This window comes from Alnus glutinosa, chromosome 1 (assembly GCF_958979055.1).
Source record: "Alnus glutinosa chromosome 1, dhAlnGlut1.1, whole genome shotgun sequence".
Taxonomy (NCBI): domain Eukaryota; kingdom Viridiplantae; phylum Streptophyta; class Magnoliopsida; order Fagales; family Betulaceae; genus Alnus; species Alnus glutinosa.
This window is the reverse complement of record NC_084886.1, coordinates 14,490,298-14,502,154: the sequence shown is the minus strand read 5'-3', so window position 1 is coordinate 14,502,154 and position 11,857 is coordinate 14,490,298. Positions and strand designations below refer to the sequence as shown.

At 38.0% G+C, this 11,857-nt stretch overlaps 1 protein-coding gene and 1 long non-coding RNA gene across 2 annotated transcripts; one reads left to right on the top strand and one right to left on the bottom strand.

The window, feature by feature from the left end:
* The first annotated feature begins 738 nt into the window (after window positions 1–738).
* Window positions 739–2,722, top strand: LOC133873945 (uncharacterized). Its single transcript, XM_062311755.1, has one exon. It carries the CDS (start codon window positions 752–754, stop codon window positions 2,633–2,635), a length of 1,884 nt encoding a protein of 627 aa, XP_062167739.1. The 5' UTR covers window positions 739–751; the 3' UTR covers window positions 2,636–2,722.
* Window positions 2,723–5,639: 2,917 nt separating this feature from the next.
* LOC133858567 (uncharacterized) lies at window positions 5,640–10,964 on the bottom strand. The gene is made up of 3 exons (XR_009898526.1): window positions 10,929–10,964; window positions 10,773–10,791; window positions 5,640–6,555 (listed from the first exon to the last, which is right to left on the bottom strand). It is a non-coding gene; the product is annotated as an uncharacterized LOC133858567 (long non-coding RNA).
* Between the last annotated feature and the right edge of the window lie 893 nt (window positions 10,965–11,857).

The window sequence follows — 11,857 nt, the reverse complement described above, 5'->3', positions numbered from 1 at the left end:
TTTTAGGAAATAATTTTGGAAAATGTTAGATTTACAACACCAATACAACAACTGTACAACAATTCCTCACATGAGGATGGGTCCTACATACTGGGGCCCACCCTCATGTGAGGGGTTGTTGTACAGTTGTTGTATTTGTGTTGTACAAGAATCAGATCCCAATAATTTTACACTAATTTGATTTCCTTATGCAAGTTAAAAGTGTTAGATAATCTTATCATAAAGATTATAATCCTACACAAATATATAAGATCAATAATATCACAAGAAAGATAAAAACTTAATAAATAATATTGCATTTTAAAAAGTAAGAAGAATGAATTTTAAATAAAATAATATTTAATTTTAATTTCAGAGCATAAATGGTTTACCTCTTTAAGAAGAAACGCCAAAATTGAAAGAACGCTCGAAACCCATTTTTGACAAAAACAAATTGAAAATTCTTTTTCATGTCACGTGGCTTGTCATTCACGAACGTTACGCAGCGAATGAAATCGGTAACCGTGCGTAGCAAGAAAATGAGATCCTGTTGCGCATAACCAACGCCAAGAGACGAACCAAAACTTCGGCAATAACCACTCGCCACGTACCACCAAAAAGACACTTCGACGAAAAAATGAAACGTGTCAGCCAGCAGTTTGAGAAACGAGTGAATATTCGTATGCCTAACCACACTGAATAATAGTTCCCACGACACTTTGTAGTTTTATAAAGGGCAGGCTACGGAACCTACAGCGCAAACCTAAAACAAATGGCATCTGCTGGACGTCTCATAGGCCCACCCGCCGCCATAGCCCCCCAAATCAACACATGCAAACCACCGACCTGCGACGATGCCAACAAAAACCACGCCGGAAGACCGCCGATGGGTCTCACGGAAAACCTCTCCCCGACGTTTTTGTCCACCGGAAACCCCTGCCTGGACTTCTTCTTCCACGTGGTGCCCGATACCCCTGCGGAGGATCTGATCGGACGGCTCCAACTGGCGTGGGTCCACGATGCCCTGACCACCCTGAAACTTATCTTCAATCTGAGGGGTGTGAGAGGCACCGGAAAGTCTGATAAAGAAGGGTTCTACACTTCCGCTCTTTGGCTCCACAAAGCCCACCCCAAAACCCTGGCTCTCAACATCAGGGCTCTCGCAGATTTTGGGTACCTGAAGGACTTGCCCGAGATTCTCTATCGTCTCCTCGAAGGACCCGAGGTCCGCAAACTCGCAAAGCAAGCCTGGAAGGAAAGGAAGGGAAGGAGAATAACGAAAAGATTACCACAGAACAGGAAGGTGAATTCCAGGAAATTTAAGAGAGGAAGTGAAGGAAACAGTGGGGTTGTTTCGAAGTCCGAGCGGTGTATATTGGTGGAGAGGAGTGGGGTAGGTGATAAGGAGAAGGACAGGGCTTCGAAGGCTGCAAAGGCTTTGGATAGGTATAACAACGACTCTGATTACCGGTTCCTTTTCGATTGCGTTTGCGATGTGTTTGCAGAGCTTTTGAAATTGGACTTGGCGTTTTGGGGTAGTGGGGAGGTTCGTAAGATTAGTCTTGCGGGGAAATGGTGCCCGACGATCGATTCATCGTACGACAAGTCGTTGTTGATCTGCGAAGGGATTGCGAGGCGGGTGTTCCCGCGAGAGTGTGAGAAAGAGTACGAGGAAATCGAGGAGGCGCATTATGTGTACAGGGTTAGAGATAGATTGAGGAAACAAGTTCTTGGTCCGTTGCATAAGGCATTGGAGTTGCCCGAGGTCTACATGAGCGCCAATGAGTGGAACGCGTTGCCGTATAACAGGGTTGCTTCGGTGGCCATGAAGACTTACAAGGGGCTGTTTACGAAGCACGATGCGGAGAGGTTTGGGGAATATCTTGAGAAGGTGAAGAGTGGGAAGGCGAAGATTGCCGCTGGGGCATTGCTTCCACACGAGATTATCGAGTCGCTGAATGATGAGGATGGTGGTAAGGTGGCGGAGCTTCAGTGGGAAAGAATGGTGGGTGATGTTGCCAAGAAAGGGAGGCTCAAGAATTGCATTGCGGTTTGTGATGTTTCCGGGAGTATGATGGGGACTCCGATGGACGTGTGCGTGGCGCTGGGGCTTTTAGTTTCGGAGCTCAGTGAAGAGCCTTGGAAGGGGAAAGTGATCACGTTTAGTTCGCATCCTGAGATTCACTTGATTCAGGGGGATACTCTTCTGGAAAAGACTCAATTCATAAGGAGGATGGATTGGGGTGGTAATACAGACTTCCAGAAAGTTTTTGACCAAATCTTGAAAGTCGCGGTTGAGGGCAAGCTGACAGAAGACCAACTGATCAAGAGGGTAGTTGTTTTCAGTGATATGGAATTTGATCAGGCGTCTAGGCATTATTATGGTTCGAATCCATGGGAAACAGATTATGAAATTATACAGAGGAAGTTCCAGGAGAGAGGATACAACAAGGTGCCGGAAATTGTGTTTTGGAACCTTAGGCACTCGTCGTCGACTCCAGTGGTTGCAAGGCAGAGTGGGGTGGCGCTTGTGAGTGGGTTTTCGAAGAATTTGTTGACTGTGTTCTTGGAGGAAGGTGGTATCGTAAACCCTGAGGCTGTGATGGGATTAGCTATCTCTGGCGAAGAGTACCAGAAACTTGTTGTGTATGATTGATATGTCATCAATGTCACAGGAACCTACCTCATGAATGATATTTTGTGAAAGTTTCATGTTGCTTCGATCTTTACTCCTTTTTGAATTCTATATATATTTTTTTTCTTGAAAAATGCCTTTCACAAATGAAAAGTGTACAAAATCTCATATTAAGGCTTTCAGAGCATGTTTAATTATCTTTTGCATATGTTCTTAGTGTTGTGCTTCCTAGGTTTGCAAATTGCAAATGCGCGCTCTGTTCCTCCATACATGCACACTTTTATGACTAAGGCTGCCTAGTTGTTTGATTTAAGGCTACATAAAATAAAATAATTAGGCTAAGCTATATAAAATGTACTTTTCACAGGATTTTTTTATTACCATTGAATAACACGAAAATAATTATAAAAGCATAGTCCACTTCAACTTTTGCTGGCAATAGTGCTAATAGTGGGTGCAAAGGCAAATAGTGCTACCCACAAGTAGCTTCATTTCAGTGGGCAATTGGTGGAGATACCAATAATGTGAAAATTGCCTCGTTGCTTAAACATTAAGGTTGCTCCCTCCACACCCTTCTTTTCTGTTTTTTTCTCTTGCATTTGGTAGCATGAACCTCTACATCTAAAGGTATGTTTGGCACACACTGGGATATGATTACTTAAGAATAGGAATGAGAATTATCATAAAGACAAGAAGTTAGAATAAAATGATTATTTTTATTCATTCGAACACTGAGATTAATGATTATGATTACTTGGGAATAGAAAATAGTATTACTAAAATTATAAGCTAAAATGAAATAATCATTCTTATTCATCACTGTAAGGGTGTACATGCTGATGCGAATATTGCAACATTCATAATTGCTTCCGCAAAATACATATATTAATTTAAAAAATTTGCATTCGCATACACATCATGTCTTTACTAACCAAATTTGCACAATTATTGTAATCGTTATCCGCATATTAAGTAATGGGCATTTTTTGCCTATTTTAATCTTCCGGACCTTAATGGGTCTCCATTAGGACATTTTAAACATTTTTGAAAATAATTAAAGCTGATTTTTAGTATTTTATGCTAATATATCTTTTGAACAATATATTGATTTCACATTAATTGTCTTTTCGGCCAAGTGTTACACGAAAAATAACACAACCAACCAAACCAATGTAAACATAATCTATAGCTAATTCAAAATGATGTAATTTTGGTATTAAACACTAAAATAACATCGTTTTTGTAAATTTATATATATATATAGTATGCCGATGCAGTTAATAACCACAGCTACAAACTCTAAAACTATAATCTACATATGTATATTTGAATAGTATTTTTGACTAATTACATCCGCATGTGTCTATAACAAATATGAGCGGTTAATATTCGATAACATGTACACCCATGTTCATTAGTTTGGTAACACTGAAAATAAAAATAAAAAATAAAAAATAAAGAACAAGAAAACGTCCCAGCGCTGGGCCAGATGAAAAAAAAAATTGAATATACACTTGGTGTTTGTTGCTCACTATTGGGATACATACTGTTGGGCAAAGTGTATCCCAACACTCGTAGGTCGGCATTTCCTTACCGACAGGTCGACGAACAAGGCATCACTAGTCTGCCAATGCTGGTATAAGCTTTACCGGCGTTGTTCGCAAACACCGGTATCTTCTTCAACATCGTTTTAAAAATTTATAAATTTAATATAAAAAACAAAGCAAATATTGAAATCATAGTAAATAAAAAAAGTATTATAATATTAATAATATAATTAACTTAAAAAAAAACACCAACCAACATTCTTCATCAATCACAACAATTTACATTCTATACTAGTGTTGAAAAAATTATCATTCACTAAGCTAAATAGGCCTATACCCGAACCAAGACCCAATTGATCTTGTTGGCCCAACTTGACCCGCTTCGTCACTAGGGTTTAATAGAGTCCTATAACACCTTGAAGGCTATATCTAGAACACACAGGATAAGATATATTATTCAAATATCCTATGAAAAGTAAGTGTCCTACTCAAACTAAAATGCAGGAGGATCAATCCAAACCCCACACAATATAGGAAAGAGGCTCCTAATAGAAGTGCATCAGAGCACTCCAAGTACTTTCAGAACTATATGCCTATAAATAAGTTGCTATCCCAAGTACACAATATACTAAAAACCCAACTCTCAATATACTCTCCAAAATTGTCTACTGACTTAAGCATCAGAGAGGGGACGTCGGAAGACCCCCCTTTGAAGTATTGTTTATTCTTTGCAAATTACGAAGGACAAGGCGAATCAAAAATCCACATATCACCAGACAAAAAACTGTTCTAACAACAAGTATAATGATCTCTTTTAAAACAAAAAAGGAAAGACAGATACAATCATACCCCAAAACAAAAGTGTTCAAGGTGTCAAGGATGCGTATTGAAACATTAACTAACATTGAACTTGAACGTTGAATAAGAACCTAGTACCGAATTGAAGTATCCAGAGGCAGGTAAACACCTTGTTCATATGCTTATTCTTCCTTTTGTTAATTAAATTCATTACACGTGCCACTACTCCAATATGAAATGGATGGAACAACAAAGGTAGAAATTGCTTAGTTAACTCTCCACCGACTAGTCACCACTGCTTATCCCTGTTAAAAATAGTAGAGACTACAATCTCTTTGAAACAAATCATTAGAATCTTGACGGCAGTGTCGTTTAACACAAGTCTAGCATAAAACGTCACATTTATAAACATCAACTAATGCCTCAGTGCAAATATATGATATCAATTATGTTACTTTTGGTGGGCAACACATTCTAACATCCTCTGTTGTCTGAGAAACAACTTGAGAAAGACACTTCTGAGGCTAGGATTTTAAGCTTCTACAAGTTTAACAAATTAGTTCGATTTTCACCAAGATGGTACTCGAAAGCCAGACTTCAACCTTTAGAAGTCCAAAATTTTGACAAAAGTTACATGCCTTCTAAAAAGTAAACACATCTCACACATCCAAAAGGAAATCTAGCCAGAATAGCATTATAAGTACGGCTTCTGTTCATCAATAAAGCAAGTGCTAAGGTACCAGTGAATGGCATGATTAAAATGCCTTCATTTCCAAATCACATGGAAACAGGTTCAAAGATATACACTGCTTCAAGCGATGGATTAAAAGGCAATATCAATGAATGACAAGCTATACAAGTAAACATGTATGACTCCAAAATTTACCTTTCTCCGTGGACTAGTTTTTGATGAACCAAGTCTGTTTATCAGACTGTTCTTGGTTGCCACATGACCCAGTCTCTAAAAACGCACAGGCCAGAAGCGCTTGCCAAAAGCTCTTCCATCTCATAAAGTATCTGGAGAAGAACCGGCCACAAAGTGCTTTTCTCAACAGGAAAACATGAAAAAGGTTGCAATAGCTTTCACAATCCATTATCTCAACATGGCCTCTAAGTCTTAGTTTAAAGATACCTAATCTACAATATGAACAATTTCACCAATTATAGGCGCATTAGCTGAAAGTAACCAGAGTATGAATACCTCAAGTTCTTGTCCTAGAGCTTTATCAGAAACATGCGACCTCTTATTGGCCCAATAAGAACAAAAGTTGTCAATTTCAAGACATGGACCAATTGAAGAAGGCAGGCTGAAGGTTCGTGAAAAATCGGCAACAATGATGGCACCTTCTGGGTACTGGCAGCCATGGCCTTAGTTACATCTGTTTCTGGGCCTATCTGTATTCCATAAATGGAAGCTTTGCTTTCATATTTTGTTAAAGGTTAGCTTTCCCACTAAGACTTTGATGATGCCAGGGCAAATAGGACTATTAGTGTGGGCATTGAGGACGATTTTTCTCCAGTTATTTGTGATAGAATGTCATTAACAGCACAGGCAAATACTGGTGGCTCATAAGTTTGCATTAACAAAAGTGACACCTGAATGAAAATAAAGAGAAAAATCAAATAACAAAAAATCCAAGGGTATTACCAACTAAATTAAGCTGCACGTAATATTGAGTTACATTGTCATTTGAATGTCTACGTGGTCAGGCAAGAGTTTTCATAATTAACTAAAATATCAAGGGTAAAAAGAGTGTGGGGTTATACAAGACGGGGATAGGCTAGTGTGGCTGCTTTCCAAGACGGGGGAGTTATACAAGTCATGAAACATGGAATGCAATTTGAGTAAAAAGTCCTCTTGTTGACTGGTGAAGGGTAATTTGGTTCCTGTTAGCCATTCCCTAACAACGGATGATCGATTAATCAAGTGGGGTTATAATGGAGTTGTTGTGTATTTGTTTTGAAGGAGTGAAATGGAGTCTAGAGAGCATATGTTTTTTAAATGTGGTTTTAGTGCCAGAATTTGGAAGGAATGTATGGCTTGATGCAATGTTTCTCTCCTTTTGACAGATTGGGATGATGTATCCACCTTGCTGTGCTGGATTAGAGTATGGTAGCAGACCCAAAACAGAAACAGCAAATTCTGCAGAATTTTTTTTGGGAAATCAGAACCAGAATTTTGGGGAAGGGGAGATCTAAAAGGAGCTCTGAGAATGTTAACCTGTCGAAATTGGAGCATCAAAGAAGAGCTGTTGTTGTAGGGTCTGTTGTTAGTTGTATCTTTGATGTTTGATGGTTCTGCATATCCTGTTTTCTGCTGGTTGTTTTCTGTGTACTAGGTGTTGGCTTTTTTTTTTGTTGTTTCTGATACTGGTTTGCAATATCGGTTGTTTAAGTTTTTCTTACTGAGGTGTTGTAATGTGTTTTTTTTGGTAATGAAGTATTCATTCATCAAAAAAAAAAAGAGCGTGGGGCGGGATTGGAGCAAAGGAGAAAACAGTCGTCCATCCAAAAACAACAAATGCCACAAATAATAGGAAAAAAAAAAAAAAAAAGCTACGTTTGGACAAGCCATATCATATTTGGGATGCTTTGATACCACAGAGAATGACTTGGTTTTTGTTTATTTATTTATTATTATTTTTTTTTTATCTAAAGTCCCTTATTTCAACCAACTACAACTACAAATCCCTCATTCTAAAACGTGACACACTTGGCAATCCAAGCACAATTTATGAAGGTTCCCTCTATCAATGGTATTTACCCAGATGATCAACAGTAATCAAACATTGGTGAGAGGTAAAATTGGAACCCATTAAATAGAATCGATGGCCTAACTGTAATTGCCGAGTTTTTCAATTTACTATCTACATAAAACAGGGAAGAACGGCAGCATCAAGGCAATAAAATTTCTTCTGCTTCCACATGAAATTGTTTTGGGGCAAGTGGGTGTTTCCACATGGAATTAAGCAAAAATTTATAAAATACCAATAATTCTCAGAGAAACATTTTTACTAATAACAAAGAACCATTAAGAAGAAGAAAAAAAGGGTCCAGTTCGAGAAGCCACGAAGAAGCAATCAAATTAACCATTACATCAGGAAGTCTGTTGCCAAATAAACATATATGTTTCAAATAAAAAGTATATTCTTTAGAAGAAATTTGTGCAGAGCAGGTCAGATTGTCCAACTAAATGCCAATAGAGTCGGTTATTCCTGATGTGTATCCGTTAGTTCATCCCTCTTACCATGTTTCATTATTCTCAAGATAACAACAACAAAGGAAGTCATAAGGAACCCCCTAGAATACAAATTTGATATCTTCAGAATCAAGGGGTTGTTTATCAGATAAATTTTGCTCACTCAACTTAGTCTCATTAGCATTGCAAGGAATTCATGATCATCAAATCTTTTGTATACTAGTGATTCATTGAAATTCAGTTAAACCTTTGTAACCAAGCAATTAACCACACTTCATTAAAGAGCATATGGGAGCAATCGACAGACCAGTTTATGTCATTGCAATTCAAAAAAGGTATTAAGGAGGTTCTTTATGAGTTTGAAGGGCTCTCTGGTTTGAAAGCCAACCCTACCAAAAGCTTCTATTTTCTTTTTTTTTTTTTCTTTTTTTTTTTGTGCTGGTGTTTCTCTAGAAGAAAAAAAGTCTATGTTGGAGCTTTTGCAGATGAATGAAGGCATCTTACCGGTTAGATATTTGGGTGTTCCTCTTATTACTAAAAGATTATCTACTGCTGATTGTGAAGTTCTCATGGGAAAGATAACAGCTCGGATTGATTCCTGGCTGTCAAAACATTTGTCTATTGTAGGGAGACTTCAATTGATTTCTTCCGTTTTGTTTAGCCTTCAAGTCTTTTGGGATAGTGTGTTTATTCTCCCCAAGAAAGTCATTAAAATGCTGGAACATAAACTCAATCGTTTCTTGTGGTGTGGCAAAGATGATAAGGCTAAAGCCAAAGTTGCTTGGGACAAAGTTTGTGTTCCCAAAGGGAAGGAGGGTTAGGGCTCAAGAAGGTGGAAGTTTGGAACCATGTTGCTATGCTAAGACATGTTTGGAACCTATTTGCACAAGCTGGTTCTTTATGGCTGGCTTGGGTGGAAGAAAATTGGTTGAAGGGAAAGAGTTTTTGGCAAGTGTCTATCCCTCAATCATGCTCTTGGAGTTGGAAGAAAATTTTGATGATTCGTGATTTGGAGAGGGATTTTATCAGATTTAAAGTTGGAAATGAAAGTAGGATTTTCATGTGGTATGATAATTGGCATCCTGCTGGTTGTCTCCTTGATACGTACGGATTTAGAGCTATCTATGATGCAGGTTGCCATGCAGGAGCTAAAATTTTCTTTATCATCCGTGATAAGTATTGGTTCTGGCCGTATGCAAGATCTGATACTTTAGTTGAGATTCAAAGTAGACTCCCAGAAATTGACATTGGAGATAAAGATTTGCCAATCTGGAAGTCTAGAAATGGGGTTTACTCTTGTTCTGGAACTTGGGAGTTGTTAAGAGTGAATCAGCTTGTTGTGTATTGGTGGAAAGTGGTGTGGTTTTCTTTGTCTATTCCATTCCATTCTTTTCTTCTCTGGCTAGTCATTAAGGATGCTCTTGTTACTAAAGAGAAGATGAGTAAATGGGGATATGCAGGTGATAGTTTATGTCTCTTTTGTAGAGGCAAGTAGGAAAGCAGATACCATATTTTCTTCCAGTGTAGTTTTAGCAGACGAGTGTGGAGGGAGTTGATGACTTCTTGTTTGGTCCTGAATCTGTGTGTGGTTTGGGAAGAAGTGGTCAAGATTTACAAGGAAAAAGTTTAAAAACCAGCTTGTGCAAGCTGTCTTGGAGCTAGAAATGACCTGATCCATGGTAACACACCAAAAACAGAAAAGCTATAATAGACAAGGTCAGATGGGAGATTTGTGCGAGAATCATGGTGAAAGGCACCTTCAAGACTTCAACTGAGAACTTAGATCTAATTCGTATTTGGAATTTGCCTAAAAAAAATTCTGGTCTGATGTAGCTCTTCCAGAATTGTTTGTTTAGGCTTGTTGGGTTAGTTGCTGGTTCTGCTACTGATATGTAGCTGAAATGTGGTTTTTTCCTACCTTTTATAAAGTTTTTCTTCATCATAAAAGGGGAGAGAGGGGGGGGGGGGGGGTGCAAACCAGGGCAAAAATAGCAGTGCTTAATACTAAAACAACATTTTAGTATAGCTACTGTCTGATTATCATAGTAAACCATGAAGGAGATCAAAAATATTCAGAGAATTTACAAAAACATCAAAACAAGAAGTAAAATCGTATCTATCAATTTTCATTCAGATGAAAAAAAAAAAAAAATGCAAATAAGGCCACAGGGAAGCAGCAAAAAATAAAACACTTTATTTGCGGAAAATTCACAGCAAGGCAACCAAATCAGAGGGGCAATAAAAATCAAACAATAAACCAAACAGTTATGAATATTTTCGCAAAATGAAGCTCCCTAAGTCTTATGCCTATATTCGAACTCAAAGTTCATTCTTAATTTCATTTGAAGACATAAATGTTCATTTTCTCAGCAACTAAACAAAATATAGAAAATCACCTATGCAACTTAAAGGCTTACACCGAGACCTAAACTGAACAAAAAGTCAAAGGAGTCAACTGAAAATTGAAACCGACGCCGTGAGTCAATGAGAAAGTGAGAGAAAACCCCATTCAACCCTAAGAATAATTAGACAGAAAAAAAAAAAAAAAAAAAAAAAAAAAAAAAAAACGAACCTTTTTCAAACTGATAAGGTATAATGTCTATGAATGAAGTACCTGGTCCGGTAAAAGTTACCTGTAAAAAATGAATATAATTAGATTCTCAGCCCTCAGATTTCACAACTACAGTCACCAGAGGCATTAGCAGCAGATCCGACAAAGAGATACGAATACGAAATGAAATGAGTTTGAGTTGATTAGGGGAAATCTTACGAATTCACGGACAATGCCCCTTGTAGACGAGGATGGTGTTGAATATGTAAGAATAAAGTGAAAATAACAGAGTGAGAGAAACAGAGCGAGAGAAGTTTGGGAGAAAAAATGATTCTCTGATTTTTGTATTGAGTAAGTAAGTCATCTGTACATTACTTGCAGTATATATATACTGATTTACAATAACAGAAAATCTGTTCTACAAAACAGAATTTAAGAACTAATTACAAACTGATTGCAAACTAATTACCAACTATGCTAACTAACTAAACTGTGTATTCTCCTCATGTTAATACTCCCCCTCAAGATGAGGAGTAAATGTTATAAAGACTCATCTTGGACACCAAAGAATGGAACAAAGAATAGCCAAGAGCCTTGGTAAATAAATCTGCCAGTTGATGTGCAGATGAAACATGAAAGGTGCGAATGATACCCAATTGGAGTTTTTCACGGACCACATGACAATCTATGTCAATGTGTTTTGTACGTTCGTGAAAAACCGGATTCGCTGCTATATGCAAGGCAGCTTGACTGTCACAATATAGTAAGGCAACCTGAGGAGAAACAAGAAGATCCTGAAGTAAAGTCCGAAGCCAAACTATCTCACAACATGTGGAAGCCATGGCTCGATACTCAGCTTCAGCAGAAGATCTGGAGACAGTTGATTGCTTCTTAGATTTCCAAGATATCAAAGAATTATCAAGGAAAACACAAAAACCAGTGATGGATCGTCTGTTGTCAACACAACCGGCCCAATCCGAGTCACAAAAAGCTTTCAGCTGGAGAGAACAATTTGCTGAAAAAAATAAGCCTTGTCCTGGAGAGGCTTTAATATAACGAATCACACGGTTTGCAGCTTCCAAATGACTAGTTCTTGGCTGGTCCATAAACTGACTAAGAACTTGGACGGCAAAAGAGATATCAGGACG